The sequence below is a fragment of the Erpetoichthys calabaricus genome, chromosome 9 (assembly GCF_900747795.2).
Source record: "Erpetoichthys calabaricus chromosome 9, fErpCal1.3, whole genome shotgun sequence".
Lineage (NCBI taxonomy): Eukaryota > Metazoa > Chordata > Cladistia > Polypteriformes > Polypteridae > Erpetoichthys > Erpetoichthys calabaricus.
The window spans coordinates 183,508,692-183,532,279 of NC_041402.2; the positions used below are offsets into that span (position 1 = coordinate 183,508,692).

At 45.0% G+C, this 23,588-nt stretch overlaps 2 protein-coding genes across 3 annotated transcripts in view; both read right to left on the minus strand.

Annotated features, from left to right (window-relative positions):
• ak8 (adenylate kinase 8) overlaps positions 1–23,588 on the minus strand; it is a 175,881-nt gene that overhangs the window by 41,984 nt on the left and 110,309 nt on the right. For both annotated transcript variants that reach the window (XM_051931801.1, XM_028808573.2), the window contains exon 11: positions 22,113–22,202. In XM_051931801.1, coding sequence (XP_051787761.1) covers positions 22,113–22,202 — 90 coding nt within the window. The remainder of the gene's footprint in view (positions 1–22,112; positions 22,203–23,588) is intronic.
• LOC114656939 (hamartin-like) overlaps positions 624–23,588 on the minus strand; it is a 180,543-nt gene continuing 157,578 nt past the window's right edge. The window contains exon 22 of the transcript XR_007935827.1: positions 624–634. The gene's annotated coding sequence lies outside the window, so the exon portion shown is untranslated. The remainder of the gene's footprint in view (positions 635–23,588) is intronic.

Below are 23,588 nucleotides of genomic sequence, written 5' to 3' on the forward strand. Positions count from 1 at the left end.
CACGTGAAGACCAAGCAGGATCTGGCCGGAATGACAAAAATCTTCACGATGCAATTTACGAAGATTGTCGACGGAGTATTGAAGAGAGCTCTGAATTGACTTGTGCGTCTTGGAGTTCTTGCCACCTTCCCTACTCGCCCGATTTTTGCTCCATGCGACTTTTTCTTGTACCCGCATATGAAAAAGGAACTCAGAGGAAAGCGTTTGTGTACCATGGAGGAAGTCAAAGGCGGCCTTACTCATCCACAATTCCAAAAATGTTTCCAGCAGTGGGAAAACCGTTGGGACGAGTGCATTCATTCACATGGAGAGGACTCTGAAGGAGACTAAAGTTTCAGTAAGTAAAAAAAAAACTTTTTTCCCCCCACTTCTGGTTATTTTTGGGTACCCCCCTCGTATTAAAACTACGAATAGAAGTCTATACGCCTTTAATAAGCCAAAAATATATAAGCCCATGATAAACTGTATAGGACAAAACAGCTTTGGGGAAGGGGGAGGAAAAGTGCGGAACAACTGGAAATTAATTACACAAACAGTAAAAGAAAATAAATCGGTCATATGGATTGAGGAAACTTCGAAAGCAGAATCGGCAAAAATATGGGAAATGATATCGAGTAAATATCTGCCCAACAATCTGAAAGACCTAGCATAGCAGGCCGTACGCGACATCTTCCACACAAATAACACGTTCAATAGAAACTCTGTAAAAAAATCCAAAATGGCCAAATTCTCAATGCAACGAAATCGAAACTGCGAACCAGGCCTTGTGGGAGTGTAAGAATGCACAAGTAGGGCAGAAAATGGCAATGGCAAAACAAATTGTAGGTGGTGCAGTATGATGTTTTGGTGACTCGGCCCTGGCTGATGTCACTTGTCCAGCGCTGTTGCAGTATTGAGCTTACATATTCACCTGTCCCTGAATAAAGTTTAATGACTAATTCAAATATACAGGCAGTCCCCGGGTTACGTACGAGATAGGGACTGTAGGTTTGTACTTAAGTTGAATTTGTATGTAAGTCGGAGCAGATACATTACTTTAATAAATGGTATTGTTGACCGACTGTAACCAAGTGCTCTGCCAATGAATGATGGGAGTTTCATTTCTCTCTGATCTTTTTATTATTTCTACTTTATTTTCCATGGTGATGGTTTTTCTCTTCTTTACTGTATCATCAGCACTTACATCAGATTTGTGTTTCAGAGACATTGTTGAAGGGTGAAGACAAAAGGTTAAGATGGGCTCTTCGGCACAGCACTGTACAGCAGGAAGGCACCCGTCGTCAGCACGTCTGGTGTACTGACAAGAGACAACTTCCTGCTATGTACGTAACAGGCTTGCTATTGAGAATGAATGGGGGCAGCAAGGGGCAGTTCACCACCCGCCCACCACACAGTCACCTCCACTACAGTGTGCTGCCTGCAGCGTGCGCCCACCCACTGAGAACGAACACGGTGCGGTCACCGCCCCCATTCAACAGGCAGTCATCCGAGGCACACTACAATGCTATCCCCGCCGCCCCGTTCACCCTCAATGGCCTCCGTTAGAACACCGGCATTACCAGCCGCCCACCGAAAATGAACGAGGCAGCCATGTGTGGTGGGCGGGCAGTGAAACCGCTTGCCGTTGGGAGCCACGCGAGGGACAAAGCAGCGAAATCACCCCCTCCAGTCCCCGCAGGCTGAAGATGACGGAGCGGCAGGTACTGAGGCGCATGCGTCGCAGCTGCAGCCTCGTTCGTAAGTCGCAGGTCGGATGGGGACTACCTGTAATCATGTATTTGTCCCATATAAGTTTATAGTAGACACAAGATTTTTAATACGTCCAGATCTGACCTTCGTAATTGTGCATGTAGCTTGAAACTTTTATGTCTCGATGCATGCTCAATAATCCAGGTAAGGAAATCCTAGAAATTTGATTCTGTTCATCTGGACAAAGTTTTTAAGTGGGAGAAATATTTCGAGACTTATCCAAGTCTCTTCCTCAGTCTCAATTGACTGCAGGTTTCCCCAACCTTATAAACAGTACCTTTGCTTAATCACAGAGACTAGCACCATTGACAAAGGGCCAGTTGATCAGTGATATGCAAATTGTCCACTGATTAGTAGACGTGTGAACCATTCATAGAGGGTTGAGGAATGGCTGCAATCACAGCATTGTAAGATGGCGACAGATGTACCAAGTTCACCAGAGAGGATATAAAAAATAACAAGCTAGCCTTCTTAGACTGTGAAATTTCCATCGTCAACGGGGGACATTTGAAAGTTGATGTGTACCGTAAACCCACACATACGGACCAGTATCTAAGGTTTGACTCTCACCATCCACTAGAGCACAAACTAGGTGTCATTAGGACTCTACAACACAGAGCTAACACCATTCCCACAGACTCAGAGGCCAGGGAAGCAGAAGAACACCACGTCTAAAAGGCCCTGAGTAAATGTGGATATCCCAGCTGGTCCTTTGTCAAAGCAGGGAGGACACCTAAAGAACGCTCCAAGCGATTCATGAGAGAGGAAGGACATCCACTGCCTAAGCGAAAACCCTTAGTGATCCCATATGTGTCAGGAGTATCGGAACAGCTGAGGCGCATTTTCTCGAAACACCAGGTCTCAGTGGCTTTCAAACCCCAAAACACGCTACGCCAAAGATTGGTCCATCCCAAGGATCGGGTCCACGGCACAAACAGAGTAACATAGTTTACGCAGTTAAGTGCCAGGAGGAGTGCCGTGAATTGTACATCGGGGAAACCAAGCAGCCACTAGCTAAGTGCATGTCACAACACAGAAGAGCTTCCTCGTCAGGCCAGGACTCCGCAGTCTATTTACATCTACAGGATAGTGGTCACTCCTTTAAAGATGAAGAGGTGCACATCCTGGACAGGGAGGAGCGCTGGTTTGAGAGAGGAATCGAGGAGGCCATTTACGTGAAAAAGGAACGACCATCTCTGAACAGAGGAGGGGGCCTAAGGGTACATCTGTCGCCATCTTACAATGCTGTGATTGCAGCCATTCCTCAACCCTCTATGAATGGTTCACACGTCTACTAATCAGTGGACAATTTGCATATCACTGATCAACTGGCCCTTTGTCAATGGTGCTAGTCTCTGTGATTAAGCAAAGGTACTGTTTATAAGGTTGGGGAAACCTGCAGTCAATTGAGACTGAGGAAGAGACTTGGATAAGTCTCGAAATATTTCTCCCACTTAAAAACTTTGTCCAGATGAACAGAATCAAATTTCTAGGACTTGAAACTTATAGTTTGAAGCCGACGTCCTTTTTAGTTCCTGACATTTGGCACAATGTTTCAATAATGCGACTTGCGTCATTTGCCATAAGTCTGGGCACGTCTTGAAGCGAGCAGGTGAAAAGCGCCATAGGAAGTCCGTTTCGATATCCGCACCGGAAGTGCAGCAGCTGGCTGACACGGAATCCAGAAGGAAGTGAGCACAGAGCACGTTTACTGGCAGCCCACTTTGGCCTTTTGCACTGCATGCTTACGTCACACCACCATAAAACACATTTACATTTGTGAAAGAGGGAAGCATCCTGCTGGGCATTTCTGAATCTGAGCACTAAAACAGAAAGTGGACGACAGCAGTTTCCATTAGTAAGCGTTCAGGCAAAGACAGGATTTGACTTTGGTTGGTAACGTTGTGGGCGGCACGGTGGCACAGTTGTAGCGCTGCTGCCTGGCAGTTAGGAGACCCAGGTTTGCTTCCCGGGTCCTCCCTGCGTGGAGTTTGCATGTTCTCCTCGTGTCTGCGTGGGTTTCCTCCCACAGTCCAAAGACATGCAGGTTAGGTGCGTTGGCGATTCTAAATTGTTCCAAGTGTGTGCTTGGTGTGTGAGTGTGTGTGCCTTGCTGGCGCCCTGCCCGGAGTTTATTTCCTGCTTTGCACCCTGTGTTGGCTGGGATTGGCTCCAGCAGACCCCCTGTGACTGACTGACTGGTAACACTGCAAGGTGAATTTACCAAATCCAGCTTGACAAACTTGGCACTACACAGTTGTTTGATGTCAGATTTACAAAATAAACATTGTAGGTGCCAAGGTGGATGGGTAGGCATTCCAGCCAGGGTGGTTGATGGTGCCTTTCCTGGCCGGGAGGCCATAGTGGATGAGGAAGGAGAAACTGTCCACCCTAAATAGTACAATAGGATGGCAGGGCTCCTGTGGTTATGGACACCCGCAGTGATCCATGGGATTTGTAGTCCTCAGGCACAACCTTGTCACGTTCCTTGGTTGCCACCAGAGGGCGTTGAAGGGAGAAGAACTCCCTGTTTTGTGGGACTCCCACGTGACCCTGCCATTCAGTGTTATGGCACCGGAATTAATCTCCGGTCCAACATAAAAGGAAGCTATCGGGACTCCTCCAGTTGAGTCAAAGTCGGGAGGTAGCGGGCAACACTCACCTGGAGGAACATTTTATAATTGGTGGCTATAAAAGTGAATCTTGTTCATGTGTAAAGGTGCCATGTTAATAACCAAAAAACATTTCTTTGAATTCCGGGACTGTGTTTGGTTTGTTGGGGTTTGGTGGCGCCCCCTGCTGGTTACAACGTCTACTTCGACCATTTCCACTTCGTGTTCAACAGGGTGTTCAATATCTGCTGGCTGTTAGCTGCCTTTTATGTTGCCCTAATTTCTTTTTTTTCCCCTTATAGGTTCATTATAAGCTTAATGGAGAGATGCCATTTACTATTCTCCTAGATAGGCCATTGAGAATTGTTTTGTTATTTTGCACCAAAGCTGGCCACACTGCTAAGCAGGTCATTTATAAGTAATAACAGAATGGTTTAAATAGTTGCCAAAGTGAATGAATGATTCATCATCTGAAAATTAAAACTCAAAGCCATCACTGGGCACCTCTTTAAAAAAAAGATAACGTGGCACAACAGAGACGCTGGTCACAGGCGAGGAACATAAGCAGCACAATGGTGCCAAATCAGCCCTCAGCCATCAATGGACTGACCAGGCAGCTCCAGTCCTGCTGAGAGACCAAAGCGTCCAGGAAGAGCAATGCACCTGTGTACACAAACCGCCTGGCCACCAGAAAAGTCACTGCCTGGATTTACCTAAGCAAATAGATAAGAGCCTTCCATTGGATACGTACTGCAGTGTGTGGAAGACAGGGGGTGCCACAGAGCTTCAAACCCCAAACTCAACTCACCCACGGGTTTTATAAATGCTACTTATTCTTCCCAAATTCCTTTCTAAGCAAGATAATCACAATCAACAATAATAATAAAAAATAATAATACAGTAATCCCTCGCTACTTCGCGGTTCACTTTTCGCGGATTCACGACTTTGCGGATTTTATATGTAAGCATATCTAAATATATAACGCGGATTTTTCGGTGCTTCACGGGTTTCTGCGGACAATGGGTCTGTTTACTTGCTTCCTCAGTTGGTTTGCCCAGTTGATTTCATACAAGAGATGCTATTGGCGGATGGCTGAGAAGCTACCCAATCAGAGCACGCAGTTAAGTTCCTGTGTGCTGCTGATTGGCTCGGCGACGGAGTGTTGCATTAACCAGGAAGTCTCATCTCACTCATTCATCATTAACGTGCTACTCCTACAGGGGCAGTGTCAGAGCACCAACAGAAGATGAAAATGATTGCAGAAAAGGTAAAAGTTTTGGATATGTTGAAGGAAGGGAACAGCTACACCGCTGGAGGACAACATTACAGCATCAATGAGTCCACGATTCTTTTTATTTAAAAAGGAGGAAAAGCATATAAGATCTACGGCTGCTTTTTCTTTTAACAAGGGCGCAAAATCAGTTGCAAGTGGAAGTGATAAGGCAGTAGTCTGGATGGAATCTGCTTTAGGAATCTTTGCAACAAGGTCAACGACGTCATGACTGCCTACAAGCTGCTATGTGTACTATACAGTAAGTGTAAACTTATCTACCGATTTCATATTGCTTAGCAGTTGTCCCTGTTATTAATAGAGTAAATGGTGGGTTGTAAACAATACAGGGAGGGTTTAAAAACATCCAAATACATGTTAAATAATAAAATAAATATGGTGTCCCTACTTCGCGGAAATTCAGTTATCGCAGTCGGCCTTGGAACCTATCTCCCGCGATAAGTGAGGGATTACTGTAATTCATTACATTTATATAGCGCTTTTCCCAGTACTCAAAGCGCTATCCACACAGGGAGGAACCAGGAAGCGAACCCACAATCTTCCACAGTCTCCTTACTGCAAAGCAGCAGCACTACCACTGTGCCACCTGTGAGGACAATGATTCCTTTCTTCTCTCTTCTTCCTCTCGACTTAACTTGAGCGAGGTCGAGCGGCTCCTTGTATTTTGGACCCTGGAGTACTACTGGTGGCAGGGCATAGCTCGATGGATGTACTTCCAGGTCAATCAGAACTTCTCTAAAGCAAGGAGTGTAACTCCCTGTAGCACCCTCTGGTGGCACCCATGGACCCCAGCAGGGTTGCCTTTATAACACTACAAATCCCATGATGCCCTGCAGTTATGGGAATGGATCCCGAAGCCCAGGGATGCTACCGTCTAGCGGTTTGGGGAGGCATACCGGCAGGTTAAGGGAATGGTACCAATGCTGGCCGGGACGCCTGTCCATACATGTGTACCGATGCATGTTTCGGCTGGTAACAAGTTATTTAACACTAACTGATGAAGTGAGCAGCTTCTCATTCCTTCAACAGCCATGTTGGAAGACGTATCCTGTGGTCGTGTAAAAGATGTTACGCTGCTTCAGAAGGGTCAAATTATTGGGCTCCATAAAGCAAAGAAAACAACCAAGGAGATTGTCGAAACTACCAAAATTGGGTTAAGAACCATCTGATGCATTATTAAAACCTGGAAGGATAGTGATGAGGAAGAAATGTGGTCGGAAGAACACCTTGAATGATCATGATCGCCGATCACTTAAACGTTTGGTGAAATCGAATCAAAATAATCAGCAGTAGAACTCACGGCTATGTTTAATAGTGAATGTAAGAGCATTTCCACACACACAATGAAAAGAGAACTCAAGGTATGGGGACTAAACAGCTGTGTAGCCTCAAGAAAACCACTTATCAGTGAGGCTAATTGGGGTCGGGGGGGCTTCAGTTTGCTAGGGAGCATAAGGATTGGACTCTGGAGCAATGGAGAAAGGTCATGTGGTCTGAGGAGTTCAGACTGACCCTGATCCAGAGTGAGGGGCACATCAGGGTAAGAAGAAAGGCGGATGAAGTGATGTGCCCATCATGCCTAGCGCAGCATTGTTATGATGCGGGGTTGCTTCAATCGGACAGATCGAGGTTCAGGCAACATTATGTGCCCAAAAAGATGAGGTCAGCTGACCACCTGAATATACTGAACGACCAAGTTTTTCCATCAAAGGATTTTTTTCTTCCCGGATGGCACGGGCATATTCCAAGATGACAATGGCAAGATTCATTGGGCGCAAATTGTGAAAGAGTGGTTCAGGGAGCATGAGACATCATTTGCTCACATGGATTGGCCACCACAGAGTCCAGACCTTAACCCCAATGAGAAAAGACTTTAAACTGCGGTCTGACTCTCCCATTATCATCAATACAAGATCTTGGCAAAAAATTACTGCAACTCGACGGAAATCAATGTTGTGACATCGCATAAGATTATGGAAATGAAACCACGGTGAATGTGTACTGTAATCAAAGCTAAAGGTGGTCCAACAAAATAGTAGAGTGTGTGACTTTTCTTTTGACCTTTCAGTGTATGTGTATGTGTATATATGTATAGTGACAGATTTAGGGTCCCCATGACCCCTTGAACCCTCAGAGCACGTCAGACACCAGGTAAAAGTCCAAATATTACATTTATTTAGACAAAACGTGCACAAAGCACCCTCTTCTCCACAATATTCAAATAAATACACAATAAACAATCACTAATCAATAACAATAATCCTCCTCACTCCCAGACGCGTTGCCACCCTTCCACCCAGCTCAGCTCAGCGTCTGGGATTTCCCATCATCCTTTTATATTCCCTGACCCAGAAGTGGTTCCAACCCTACAGTCCATGTGACACCTTATCACTTCCGGGTCAGATAAAAACTCATTTCCTTTGTCGCCTTGCCTACGACGTACTTCCGGGTTATAGGGCACAAACAACTTTCTGGGCCTCCCTGCAGCGTCATCTGTTGGTCCCTGTGGTATCCAGCAGGGCTGTAAAGGAAAACTCCATCGCCCATGATTCCCTGCTGGTATTCGGGGTACTTCCATGCTGCAGGGAGAGCTCCATCTGGCGGCCTGGGGGTGTTGACAGGCTGGGATGACAGGCCGGCCATATCCCACAATATACTGTATATACACATATATAGTGAGATATTTGAGACCCTGACAATTCCCCAACTCTGCTCAGCACCAAAACTCAACTAACAAAGGCAGGGATTGTTTGTCTGCCACTGGTGCAACTGCAGGTACACAGGCTCGCCGAGTAAGGCATCTATCGCCCGATGGTTGATGTGGAGAACATGTGTTAAAGCCGGCCACTGACTTGGCTGTGTGCTCACTGCCTGTCTTCTCTCTTGTGCTGGAAGTCTGTCTACTCTTTTAATTTGAGGAGGGATGACATCAGCATCACTGTGTGCGTGCAGGCTGGGTTTTTGATGTGGAGCAATTTTGCAAGTCTTGCCCCGACTATTTCTGCTCATACACACGCTAGGGCTCCCCTCTCACCGATGCCTATTTTGGACGTCCCTTTCGAGAGAGTCGGGTTAGACATTTTCGGTCCACTTCCTAAGAGTACGAAGAGTTCTATGAGTTATCAGCATATGCTTGTGTCAGGTGATTATGCAACAAGATGTCCCGAGGTGGCTGTTTTGTGGAATGCTGTCTATTAGAAGTGTTTACTTGTATTGGCATTCCAGGCCAGGGTACACCTTCTACATGACGGTCATCTCACATCATGAAACAGCTATACGAGAGCCTTGCAATTTAACAACTGAGTACCACTGTCTATCATCCACAGACGAATGGCTTAACTGAATGATTTAACAAGACTTTGAAACAGATGATTTGGTGGGTGGCTCAAGATGACCCAACCTCTTGGGACATCATGTTGCCCTTTCTCCTGTTTGCCGTTCAGGAATCTCAACAGGTATCTACTGGCTTAAGTCCTTCTGAACTGTTATTTGGTTGGCGGGCACAAGGGGTGTTGGGCATTATTCAGGAAGAGTGGACTTTGGGGAACGCACTGAAACTCGCGGGAGAAGATTTGTCAAAGAACAAATTTCAAAATTGTCCTCTATCACAAACAGAAGGCACAAAAATGTAATTATGACAGGAAATTCAAAAGGGCGATCGGGTACTTGCTTTGATCCCGTCAGACCCACATAAATTTCAGACAAAGTGGCTGGATCAGGCAGTAGTGAAGGAACGCATGAGCCTGGTGAACTATAAGGTGAGAATTCCAGGCTGATAAAAGCCCATGCAAAACTTACATATTAAGCTTTTGAAGGAGTGGCAAGATACTAATGAGGTGTTGGTCATTTCCACTACAGGCTCCCAGACTGAGGTTGCTATTGGTGATGATTTGACACACACTCAGAAGGCAGAGTTGCTGTCCCTGATCGGAAGGAACTCTAATGTTTTTTCAGCTTGACCTGGCCAGACATAAAATTACTGAACACAGAATTGTGACCAAGCCTGGTATTAAGGTACTGATGTGCCCGTATCGTATTCTGGAAGCAACAAGGACTGTGATACACAATGAGGTGAAACAGATGCTAAAATTGCGTGTGATTCGTGAAATTAAAAGCAAATGGTGCAGTCCAGTTGTTCTGGTTCCAAAACCGGATGGTTCCGTTCAGTTTTGTATAGATTGTATACGCTTGAATAAGATTTCCAAGTTTGATGTGTACCCAATGCTGTGTATTGATGATTACTGGAGAAACTTGGGCAAGCCTCATATATTTCCACCCTGGATCTCATGAAAGGGTACCGGTAGGTACCTACCTCTGCAGGAGTCCAGTTGCAAAAAGACTGCGTTCACCACCCCAGACAGGCTGTTTGAATTCACCGGACTCCCATTTGGCCTCCATGTTGCGCTGTTGACTTTCCAGCAGATGACGGATCAGATTCTGCGATGCCATTCCTCATATGCTGGTGCGTATCTCGATGATGTAGTCATTTTCAGTAATGATTGGAGGTCGCATCTCAACTGCCTGCAAGCAGTGCTTGACAGTTTGAGGTTGTTAATTGGGTATGTCGGAAACACATAATTTTGGTATATTCTGTGGGGAATGATTTGATGACAATTTGGGTGAGGTGGTTGCATATCCACACCCGGAAACGCAGAAGCAGGTTCATTCTTTCCTCTGACTTACTGGTTATTACAGGCGATTCATTTGCGCATAGAACCAGCCCTCAAACTGATCTGATGAAGGACAGAAAAAAAAAACATGCGTTTGTCTGAACCAATAATTATGAGAGGTCCTTCTCTGACTTAAAGGCCTCTTTGTCTTCATTCCCGGTTCTGTGGAATCCGGACTTTTCTAAGGAGTTCATTCTACAGTATAGATGGATGCAAGTGCTTTCAGTTTGGAGGTCGTGCTTTACCAAGGTATCGATGGAGAACAACATCCCATCACGTTTCTGCGCAGGAAATTACTCCCCAGGGACAGCAATTACTCGACCATCGAGAAAGAATACTTGGCAATTAAGTGGGCCGTGGAGGCCCTCCGCTATTCCTTGTGAGGTAGGCGGTTTACCCTGGTGACTGACCATGCTCCGCTCCAGTGGCTCTGCCAGCCGAAACACACAAACTCCTGACTCACTAGGTGGTTTATTAGTTTGCAGCGGTTTGCTTTTGATGTTTGCCACTATCCCGGCTACGCCAACATCAGCACTGATGTCCTCTTGCGTCCGGCCAAACCCGGGTTAGACTGTCGCTTCATTCACCCTGGTGTGAACAAAACTGAGTGTGGAGGTGGAGTGAGATTTCTGAGACCCGACAACTCTCTGCGCAGGGCGCCGAAACTCTGTTAACGCAGGCAGGGGTTGCTTGTCCGCCACCAGTGCAACTGCAAGATCACAGGCTCAACACGTAACGCGTCTGTCACCCGATGGTTGATGCAGGGAACGTGTTAAAACTGGCCGCTGACTTGGCCGTGTGCTCACTGCCTATCTTCTCTCATGTGCTGGATGTCTGTCTGCTCTTTTAATCTGAGGAGGGAGCGAACACAGGATGACATCAGTGTCACTGCGTGTGGGCGGAAGAGACGGCTCCCATCAGCAATGAGGCGGATTTTATTATATAGTGCATTTCCCCAGTCAAGTTATCACAGCCTTCTCTATCACAGGGGGGTGTATCTGAAAGTACAGCGTGCATCCTCTCTAAATCTGGCATCAAAACCCAGTGTGCGGACTATTCTCTGCGGACTGTTCTTTTTAATGCCAAAGGTAAGAAATCCACAGAGGACACACGGAACGCTGTTTATGCCCAGCTGTATACGTGGGACAAACATCTAAAACACGTAAACGAGAAGATCGCAATGCTGTCAGGAGGACGGACCCTCGATCTCTCATATAAACGCACATACAAGTTCCACCGGACACACATATCCAGTAACTGGGACTCAGTGCAAGTAAAATTCAGGGCTAATACTAAGAGTGCCATACAGCTGGCGGAATCACGGCTCTCAAATGAAAACGCCATTAACAGACAGTTGGACTTGAACTCAGCATATGTGGGCTTAAAAAGAAGAACATCCACGTAATAAATAAGACGTTATGACCAATTCCCTCTGAACCCCAACTTATTAATCCGCCCACCCCATCTTTTGCTATATATGGCCTTTGATTCCTGGATGTCTAATCATTTTCCTCTGATGATGACACCTGGCAGGTTGTCGAAAGCTTAGGAATAAAAATCTATTTAATGATAAGTGATTCATTTTCTCCCTTTGTGGAATTCTGGCTACAAATATGCAAACCGTATCACAGACCTCCACTTCCACATATATATACATATACAAGAATAGAAAACGTCTGACTTGGCAGTCCCAGTCCCTGTGAGGCACTATACACACTTCTGCTGAATGATTTGGTGGCTGAAAGTCCTCAGTGTTGGCCTTTCACAGAGAGGATGTGCACCATTGTTCATGCGCTCTTTGAGACGGCTTCAGTCTTAAACATGCTTTCCTTCATTTCCACGCATGTCCTCATGTATGTGATTCACTATTTAATGAAATCAGCTGTTCCGATGCCCTTGTAAAGGTGTGCAGTCTGGAGTACGAGACCCCCGCACAGTCCTGCTCTCTCAAAACTAAAGAGAACACGGCCTTTTAGTCCCACAATTCACTTGTCCCTGTACAAGAAACCTACAAAAAGTCACCACAGCCCCTGGGCTACATAAGGTAGGAAGAGCCTACAGTGAGCAACTGCCCGGCTGACCAAATAAAAAGTCCAGCCGGACAAAGAATGAAAGTAAAGAGAAAGAAATAAGAAAATGATGGAAAAAAAGTGAGAGGCCAACATGTGACTTAGGAAACATCTAAAGCTACACGTTATGGGTTTATATTGAGCCAGGCCAGCAAAACGTTCATCTACACTCTTCAGTTCAGCATGCAAAACAATCAACTTCTACAAATCAGAAACACTCACTGAAATCAGAGAAGACAACGACTGGGTGGATGGATGGATGGATATATGAAAGGGAAAAGCACTGTTTAATAGGCAGAGAGATCAGTTAGTAGACAGAAAGAGAGAAAGGCACTATATTATAGATAGAGCAATAAACATATAGATGAGGAAAGGCACCATATAGTAAATTGATAGGAAAGGCACCATAGATATACAGAAAAGCAAGGCACTATGTATTAGATGGATAAATTAATAACTTGACAGGGGAAGTGCACCATACAATAAATTCATAGATCAATAGATTGATAGAAAAGGCACCATTTAACAGATTGATAAATGGTTAGACAGAGGAAAGGCACTATACAATAGACAGAGAGCAATAAGGCGACATAACAGACTGATAGGAAAGACACTGTTTAATAAGTAGTGAGATCAATAATTAGACAGATAAAGGAAAGGTACTATATAATAGATAGATAGATAGATAGATAGATAGATAGATAGATAGATAGATAGATAGATAGATAGATAGATAGATAGATAATGAAAGGCACTATATAACAGATAGATAGATAGATAGATAGATAGATAGATAGATAGATAATGAAGGGCACTATATAACAGATAGATAGATAGATAGATAGATAGATAGATAGATAGATAGATAGATAGATAGATAGATAGATAGATAGATAATGAAGGGCACTATATAACAGATAGATAGATAGACAGACAGACAGACAGACAGACAGACAGACAGACAGACAGACAGACAGACAGACAGACAGACAGACAGACAGACAGATAGATAGATAGATAGATAGATAGATAGATAGATAATGAAGGGCACTATATAACAGATAGATAGATAGATAGATAGATAGATAGATAGATAGACAGATAGATAGACAGATAGATATAGATAGATAGATAGATAGATAGATAGATAGATAGATAGATAGATAGATAGATAGATAATGAAAGGCACTATATAACAGATAGATAGATAGATAGATAGATAGATAGATAGATAGATAGATAGATAGATAGATAGATAATGAAGGGCACTATATAACAGATAGATAGATAGATAGATAGATAGATAGATAGATAGATAGATAGATAGATAGATAGATAGATAGATAGATAGATAATGAAAGGCACTATATAACAGATAGATAGATAGATAGATAGATAGATAGATAGATAGATAGATAGATAGATAGATAGATAGATAGATAGATAGATAGATAGATAATGAAAGGCACTATATAACAGATAGATAGATAGATAGATAGATAGATAGATAGATAGATAGATAGATAGATAGATAATGAAGGGCACTATATAACAGATAGATAGATAGACAGACAGACAGACAGACAGACAGACAGACAGACAGACAGACAGACAGACAGACAGATAGATAGATAGATAGATAGATAGATAGATAGATAATGAAGGGCACTATATAACAGATAGATAGATAGATAGATAGATAGATAGATAGATAGACAGATAGATAGACAGATAGATATAGATAGATAGATAGATAGATAGATAGATAGATAGATAGATAGATAGATAGATAGATAGATAATGAAAGGCACTATATAACAGATAGATAGATAGATAGATAGATAGATAGATAGATAGATAGATAGATAGATAGATAGATAGATAGATAGATAATGAAGGGCACTATATAACAGATAGATAGATAGACAGATAGATAGATAGATAGATAGATAGATAGATAGATAGATAGATAGATAGATAGATAGATAGATAGATAGATAATGAAAGGCACTATATAACAGATAGATAGATAGATAGATAGATAGATAGATAGATAGATAGATAGATAGATAGATAGATAGAGATAGACAGATAGATAGATAGATAGATAGATAATGAAAGGCACTATATAACAGATAGATAGATAGATAGATAGATAGATAGATAGATAGATAGATAGATAGATAGATAGATAGATAGATAGATAGATGGATGAAAGGCACTATATAACAGCCAGACAGATCATTTTGGGAGTGATACATTTATATAGTTAAATAGTTATTTCTGAAAATGACAAATTTAATAGAAAAATAAAAAATGGCAAAAAGGGAAGAAAACCTGGAATTTATTTTCAATAAGAAAAGTGAGCTGCACCCAGGGGGTGCTTGAAGCTTGTGAAAAATTAAAGTAGACGGATTCAAACTGTCCAATTTCCACTTCAAAAGAGCTGGGGCTTCGAGACTCTCCAGAACTGGCATCAAACGTCTTGCAGCCCTGTAAAGGTTCTCCCTCTCTCTTTTTATAACACTGTGTGTTTTTTCTATTTTATTTCCTTAATAATCCCAGTCTCTAATTCCCTTAAGCACTGTACTGGTTACACTAGCTGCTGTCTCTCCCTTTCCTAATTATACCCAAGTGAGTCTATTAATCAACTTGTAAATTATTTAAGACAGAGCGCTCTCTGCCTGCAGCTCGCATTGACACTGGAATAGGGGCGAGGAAGAGAGAAGAGGGGGCCTGCAAAAAGCGCCGAGAGCCCCCAGAGGACTGAGCTGCACAAGCTAGACAAGACAATGCTGCTTTTTACTGCCTGCTTCTGCACTTCTGTTAGGAAGCTAAAGAAGAAGAATAGATGCAAGTTTTTTCCTCATAAATTATGTTAAAACTGAAAACCATTCTTGAAGCACACACTGGAAATGTTTGCCACCGAGATGCTGAAACTCACATTTGTTATCATATTTTTGATGGCCTCCAGCGCTCACCTCCACTATCGAACCTATCTACTACGTTTCATTCATTGTGCCCACACATAACTGAGAGTTCGTCACCCCGGATGAGAGAAATTATCACCCTGAACCTGTGCTCAGACGACACCAACAGAAGTGACAGAAATCACTGGTTATGTCAGTGATGTGTCTGTGCTGCATCTTACTTGGCCATATAAAATCAAATATGACTGACTACTGTATGCAGCGCTCGCTCCAAAGGATACAGCAGAAATAAAACATCAATTACTAATTACAAAAGACTTCACTGGCTGCTTTGTAAGGGTTTTTGTAAACGTTCATAAACTGAGAATGATATATAAACAGTATGAACCACTGACTGAGGACTCTTTAAAGCTTTTGCTATGGCAAATATGTAAATAAACACACACACATTATACACATATAGACATATATAGACATATATACGCACACACATACCTATTGCAAAACATGCTCACTTCCTGGGATCTGCCGAGGTAAGCAGTTCCACCCTGAGACAAGAGGGGGCGCCGACGCTAACAACATCTTCTCTTTCCTCCTCCACAGCCTGGGAAAGATGGCACCTGACTCCGCCCCTGATGCCCAGAGAAGACTCCGCCCCTTCTGGTACAAGCCCTATAAATGCAGCTCCCTCCCAAAAGGTGGCATCAGAGGTCAAACTCACAGCCGAGACAGACAGAGCCCCCAATCTTTTGTTGGTTCCTGACTAGTCTAACGCTTTCTGTTTTAAGCCATTTCCCAGTTGTCTTTTCTTTTGATATATTAAAAGGCAAACTTTTTTGGCTGTTAACCCTGGTCTGCTTTCCCAGTCACAGTCACAATATATATGTATATATACGTATGTGTGTGTGTGTGTGTATACAGTAAGTATACTGTATTATCCACCTTAATAAAAGCGTAAGTGTCTGTGTGATTGTGTATCTTTTTATCCATCCAGTTGCTATGTTTATGGCATTCCAACAGATGGCACATCAGAACCATTAACACTGCTTTTACAGATCCCATACCAAATGGCAAATAAGAGACATATGCATTGCATTTTCCATTCCAGCAGATGGTGCATCACAAACATTAGCACTACATTTAAGAATCCCATACCAAATAGCATATAACACAGACATACACATTGCATTTCTCATTCCAACAGAAGGTATATCACAACCATTATCACAGCTTTTACTGATCCCATTCCCAATGGCATATAACAGAGACTTATACACATCACATTCGTTATTCCAACAGATGGCACCTTACATACATTTGTAGTAATGCATTTTACTACTACAAATGTGTGTGTTGTGCCATCTGTTGGTATGATAAAAGTGATGCCTTTTATTACGACAAAACACATACCGATATATGTTGCACTGCTAAATGTTAACACTGAGGTCTCTGTTGATTACTGAGATTGCAACTCGTCTTAGATGAGTGGCACAGCTAGTATATGCATATTTACACACGTTTGCGTGTACACACGCCCCATATATATTTGTGTATACACTTTGTATATATTTATGCAATTAAATGTAACTAACAGCATCAAAAATGGTGGCATGGTGGTGCAGTGACTAGCACTGTTGACTCACAAACCCAGTTTTCTAGCTTTGAATGCCATGCCAGTCGGTGTTCTCCTACCAGGTGGGCATTCCTCCCCACGGCAACACATGTGCAGGTAGTTTCCTTGACAACTCCAGACTGAATGTGCCTAAGCAGGCCCGAGGGTAGACTGATGAGCTGCCTCACCCCAAATGTTGCTCGAGTCGGCTTTGATCTCTGCGATCCCGACTTGGATTGCGCTTGTTTGAGACGCCTCTTAAATTGTTTTGTTTTGTAAAGTCCATTTCAGGAGTGACCATCACTGTCAAAGGCACTAGAAAACAGGACTGATAGTCCTGGGTACACAACAGCAACGGTCGGGCTAACGTTTTATGGAACACTTTGGGAAAGTCCTCAGTGTGTAATGCATTCCTTATATAAAGCTCCGCGGACCACTTTGGAGGTGGGTGTTTGCTGCTTCTGCGGTGGGTTGGCACCCTGCCCTTGATTAGTTCCTGCCTTGTGCCCTGTGTTGGCTGGGATTGGCTCCAGCAGACCCCCGTGACCCTGTGTTCGGATTCAGCGGGTTGGAAAATGGATGGATGGATGGATGTTTGCTGCTTTATGAGGATCGCTCGACTGTTCACCAGAGGGCACAGATAGCGCTGACCACAGAACATGTGAAATGAGACGAGTGAGTGACGGTTCTGTCAAGTGTTTTATAAACTGTAGAAAGTCGCCACACACACTGAGGCTCCGTGAAGGACTACAAAGCTCAGATCATCTCAAACTGGTTTCTTGCATCATGACGATGAGTTCACTGGACTCAAATGGCCTCCACAGTCCCCACATCTGGAACGGGAGGTTCGCATCATGGATGTTCAGCTGACAAATCCGCAGCAACTGCATGATGCCATCATGTCGATATGGACCAAAATCCCAGAGGAATGTTTCCAGCATCTTTTTGAAAGAATTACGGCAGTTCTGAAGGCAAAAGGGGGGTCTGACCAGGCACTTTCAAGGAGTACCTAATAAAGTGGCCGGTGGGTGTAATTTACTAATGCCATGCTGGGCCAGGCAGGGCATCACAAAAAGGTGTGCCTGCACGTCTCGAACAGCATCTCACCATCCCTACGGTCTCTAGTTTGTCTGTTGGGGGCTAAGGGGCAGTGTGGGGGGGGGCGGTTTGGATGTCGCTCTCCGTCTCCCTGCCGTCAGCTCTAATTGTGTGCCTCTTTGCCACATCAGCCGCCTCACCAAGTGCCCCTTTCTACAGTGTGTTTATTAAATTAATAAAAAGTTGCTTTAGGCAAGTCTCAAAGCTAAAATCCCTTTGGTGACACAGTGATTGGCAACCACCTAGGATCTGTCTGGAGAGCGGCTCGTGTTCAGCTAACTGCTTCTGACTGCTCCATGTTCAGGGAGGTCCTTTGTTAAGGAAAAGCGCACGTTGGAGCCCAGGGCCTTGGAAAACGTCGAGCCTAAAATGTGGAAGCTAAATGTAGAGAGGCCGGACAAGCACGTCTGCACCCATCTTCTGCTGCTCATCTGGGTCCAGCAGTCTAAGCAAAGATGCACAGAGGACCCCCCCCCCCACCACAGTTCCTCTGAGGTGTTCCCAGGCAAGTTGAGAGATAAAATCTGTCCAGTGTGTCCACGATGGGTCTACCCTATGGTCTGCTCCTGGTGGGACATTTTCAAAACACCTCCCCATGGAGTCATCCGGGGGGCACTGAATCATCTCAGCTGGCTCCTTTCACAATGGAGGAGCAGCAGCTCTACTCGGAGTTCCACATGAATGTCCACGATCCTCCCTCCTCATTTCTGCTGCTCGTATCCACAGTCTGCTTCTCTCGGTCACGGCCCAGAGGGGAGGACAGGAACGCAAAACAACCGGTAAATCGAGAGCGGATCAGTTCTCTCCTCACCAGGACTGTTCATGCAGACACGGCTTCAGTCTGTCTGCTGTTCTCCTGTTCCCTTCTCCCCTCACTCAGGAACGAGACCCCTAGATAGTTAAACTCCTCCGCCTGAGGCAGCACCTCATCCCCAACCCAGAGAGGGCTCTCCACCCTTTTCCAGTGGAGTTCCGTGACTTTGGACTTGGAGGTGCCGATACTCCTCCTGGCTGTGTGTCGCATCATCCATCACAAGCAGAGATGTGATCCCAATGTCGCCAAACTGAACACGGTCCACGCCATGGCAGCACCTAGAAATTCTGCCCATAAAAATTATGAACTGCAGTTATGTCTGCGGTCAGAGATGAAACAAAGGAGCTTCAAATGTGAAAGAATCGCAACACACATCACTTCCTAACATCTTGTGATTCCTCCCAGAGCACTCCATTCAATGTGCCACCAACCCCACGCCACTCCAATCGTAAATAAACTATAGTCGTGGCCAAAGGTTTTGAGAATGACAGAAATATTAATTTTCACAAAGCTTGCTGTCTCAGTTTTTAGGATGGCATCTACTCCAGAATGTTCTGAAGAGTGATCAGATGAATTGCAGCTAATTACCAAGTCCCTCTTTGCCATGAAAATGAACTTAATCCCAAAAAAAACACTGCATGCCAGCCCTGCCAACAAAGGACCTGCTGACGTCACTTCAGTGATCCTCTCGTTCACACGGGTGAGAGTGTCGACGAGGACAAGGCTGGAGGTCACCCTGTCATGCTGATCGAGTTACAATGGAGAGGTGAAGAAGGCTTCAGGGCGCCCAAGAAGGTCCAGCAAGTGCCATGAGTGTCTCCTAAAGTTGAGTCAGCTGTGGGCACCACCAGGGCAGAGTTGGCTCAGGAATGGCAGCAGGCTGGTGGGAGTGAGGCGAAGACTTCTGGAGGATGGCTTGGTGGGTGTCAAGAAGAGCAGCAAAGAAGCCAAGAAAAACATCAGGAACAGACTGATATTCTGGGATTGGACAGCTGAGGACTGCTGGGGTCAAGTCTTTCTCTCTGATGAGTCCCCTTTCCGATTGTTTGGGGCATCCGGAAAAGAAAAGGTGAGCGGTGCTACCATCAGTCCTGTGTCAGGCCAACAGTAAAACATCCTGAGACCATTCATGTCAACCAAGGCAGTGGGCTCACTCACAATTGTACCCAAGAACACAGCCCTGAATAAAGAATGGGACCACAACATCCACCGAGAGCAACTTCTCCCAGCCATCCAAGAACAGTTTGGTGACCAACAATGAACAATCCAGCATGATGGAGCACCAGGCCATAAGGCAGAAGTGATAACTAAGTGGCTTAGGGAACAAAACATCGAACTTTGGGGTCCATGGCCAGGAAACTCTCCAGACCTTCATCCCATTAAGAACTTGTGGTCAAGAGGCGGGTGGACAAATAAAAACCCTCGATTTCTAACAAACTCCAAGCACTGATTATTCAAGAATGGGCTGCCATCAGTCAGGATTGGGCCCAGTAGCTGACGATGCACCGGATGGATGAATTATGAATATTTTCAAGCAGATGAGCTAATACGAGTGCGGCTGCAGTCCTGTGTGAGTGGATCACCTCACTGGGTGAAGACGGACATCCAAGACTAAGAAAAGGCTCCAGAGAAAAGAAGACAGAGGTGGGCAGCTGGGCGAATTTTGCCTGCTTTGCAGTGTTCCACACTGAAGAAAATGAAGCTCCACAAGTCTGCTTGTCCAGAGTACTTTGTCGGCCCTCCTGCCTGACGTGGACGGTTTGTTTTTTATTTTTACTTGCCTATTTTTCAGCTCCCTAAACCTCTCCGCTCGTTCCCTTTACCATCACCATTCTTCTCTGCTTTGTCCCGCTTTTTTATCCTCGATTCTTTTCTCGTCATGTGTTTTAAGCTTTCTTGCCCCCCACACAGGCCCACCCTCTTGCTATAATTTACCAAACTTGATTTATAAAGAGGGCGACACGGTGGCGCAGTGGGTAGCGCTGCTGCCTCGCAGTTGGGAGATCTGGGGACCTGGGTTCGCTTCCCGGGTCCTCCCTGCGTGGAGTTTGCATGTTCTCCCCGTGTCTGTGTGGGTTTCCTCCGGGCGCTCCGGTTTCCTCCCACAGTCCAAAGACATGCAGGTTAGGTGGATTGGCGATTCTAAATTGGCCCTAGTGTGTGCTTGGTGTGTGGGTGTGTTTGTGTGTGTCCTGCGTGGGTTGGCACCCTGCCCGGGATTGGTTCCTGACTTGTGCCCTGTGTTGGCTGGGATTGGCTCCAGCAGACCCCCATGACCCTGTATTCGGATTCAGCGGGTTGGAAAATGGATGGATGGATGGATGATTTATAAAGAAATCTTTCCTAACTAAGTGGCACTCATTTTTACAGCGCCACGATCTGACATTGCTGGTGACGTTGGGCACAGTTTTAATTTTTAATCGGTCATCTGACATGCAGTTGGAGAGATGTGCCGAGCGGACATCAGATGTGATGGCACATTAACTGTAATTGTCCATTGGGGCGGATGGCTGGGACACCCCAACCATGGAAGGACCGGGGGAAGAGAGGATTTTCAGGACAGTTTTTTCAGAGGGCAGCCCCCTTGGCTTCCAGCAAGGCATGGAAGCTCAACCCTGCTGGGGGGCCCGTTGGCACCACTAGGGGGCGCCTGGACACTTGCGGGGCCCTATTTGGCAGCACTTCTGAGACAGGGTGCCAGTCCATCACAGGACAAACACTAATCCACTAATCCACCTAACCTGCATGTCTATTGGACTGTGGGACGAGACCGGAGCCCCCTGAGGAAACCCACGTGGACATGGGGAGAACATGCCAACTCCATGCCAGGAGAACCCTAGACACAAAGCCTGGTCTCCTTCCGTCAAGTACTGCGCCACCGTGCTGCGCCAGTTTAATTTTGGCTTTTAAACAAACATACGCCATAAAAAATGAATCAAAGTGCCTCACCCTGCAGTGCACAGAAGGAAGAATGAATTGTAAACACAACCTTCCCGGTCAAACAGATTCAGCCATTTTGCTCAGATTCATTCCAAGTTTTAGGTTCTGATGGAGGGAAGGTGCCAGCTAATCAAGGGACAATCCTAACTTATCCCACCAGCAAACTTTGTCACCTCCAGCTCCCGCAACATCACCATACAGTAAGTTTGAAAATGGGGGACTCGGCTGGCACCTAAGGCCTCCTGCTCTGATTAAAGCCCTGGCTGTCTGGCTACGCGCAGCAGAGCTCATCAGCAACTCGCCACACACTCCACACAATGAGGTACCTTGTTCTCCGTTTTCTAGGTACGGCTTAATGAGCTCTCCCAGACTCGTCTCGTCTGCTACCACTGCTTTCAGAAGTTGCCCACAGCAAACTAAGAGAGAGTAAAAAGGAAATGATTATTAAAGTTTAAATAAACAGAATTTGTAATGTAACCTTTAGTCCAGGAGAGAGAACAGAGTGGTGAAGTAAGAGAAACACACACATCATAAAATTCAACCACGAGTGCTACACGGCTTAAAAAACAAACCCAAAAATGTAAGTCAATAGCCCAGTTAAAAAAAAATAAAAATATATATATATATATATAAAAAAAACACCATTAGATACAAATGCGTCTAAAGTGTCACCAGGAAAGCTAGACATATGGGGGACTTTGGGACAAGGGGGCTCAAAGTCAGACAGAACCAGACATTTCCTACATCTGGCAGCTGTCATGGGCTGGCGTTCAGGCTGGGATGGTTCAAGTCAATTATGGAAGGACAGGGGGGGAGACCACCCGCATGGACAATTTCTTCCCCCACCCCCCCGCCGATGCAATAGTTGGCTACAATGCTTGCATGGATACTTGCAGTCCCGTGAGATGCCACTGGGGGGAGCTGCAGGGACAGGATGCCCCTACTGTAAAGAACTTCCACCTGATCCAGAAGTGCTCCCAAGATGCACTGCTGTGACAACAGACGCACTCCCCTGCGTCTGACATAAAAGGGCCGTGGCGCCTCAGCTCAGGGTGTCAAGAGTCAGGAGGTAGAGGACGAAGCTCACTTGAAGAAGGACAGGAAGAAGAAAGAGAGGGAAAGATGAGAATTGTGCTTGGGTACTCCTGAAAACGATTCCAAGGAGAGTTGGTGAAGGTATTTGTTAAAGTAAATTATTCTTTGAATCTGGGACTGGTGTTGGTGTTGGTGTGTGTGAGGGCTTGGAAGCTCAGTGGCGCCTCCCCCCCTTACAGGTCACACAGCACAATTTGAGCTTTTAGTGCCTCCTGAACGCCAAGATGAGATAAACCGCAAAGAAGAACATGGAGGAACGACTTGGTCAAGGAGACACCGGACATAAAGAACATGAGATACAGAGGGGTACAGCTAAAAAGAGGTTTGGAGGAGCCAGAGGAGGTCTAACAGTCGGGGATACAGATACCGCCATAGCACACCCTCACACTCCTCTCCGTCCCTCTCACCTTCTGTTGCTGGCTCATGTCAGTTGCCTTCAGCCGAGGCACATTTTGTCCTAACTGCTTCACCATTTACATGTAATTCTTTCATCAAGCAGGTCTTTACTATCAAGTTGGGTTGGACTTGTTTCTGATTTCTCCTTTCTGAATGAGATTCTGTCTTTACATTTTGGAACTTGCTACTGGCCTGTAAAAGTTCGCGTTTGACTCGATGGTCCCAATTTAGGAATTGTTTTGAATATTTCACTACGGGTATTGTCTCTTTTACTTTACAAGGAGTTTCATTGATTGATTTCTTATCATTGT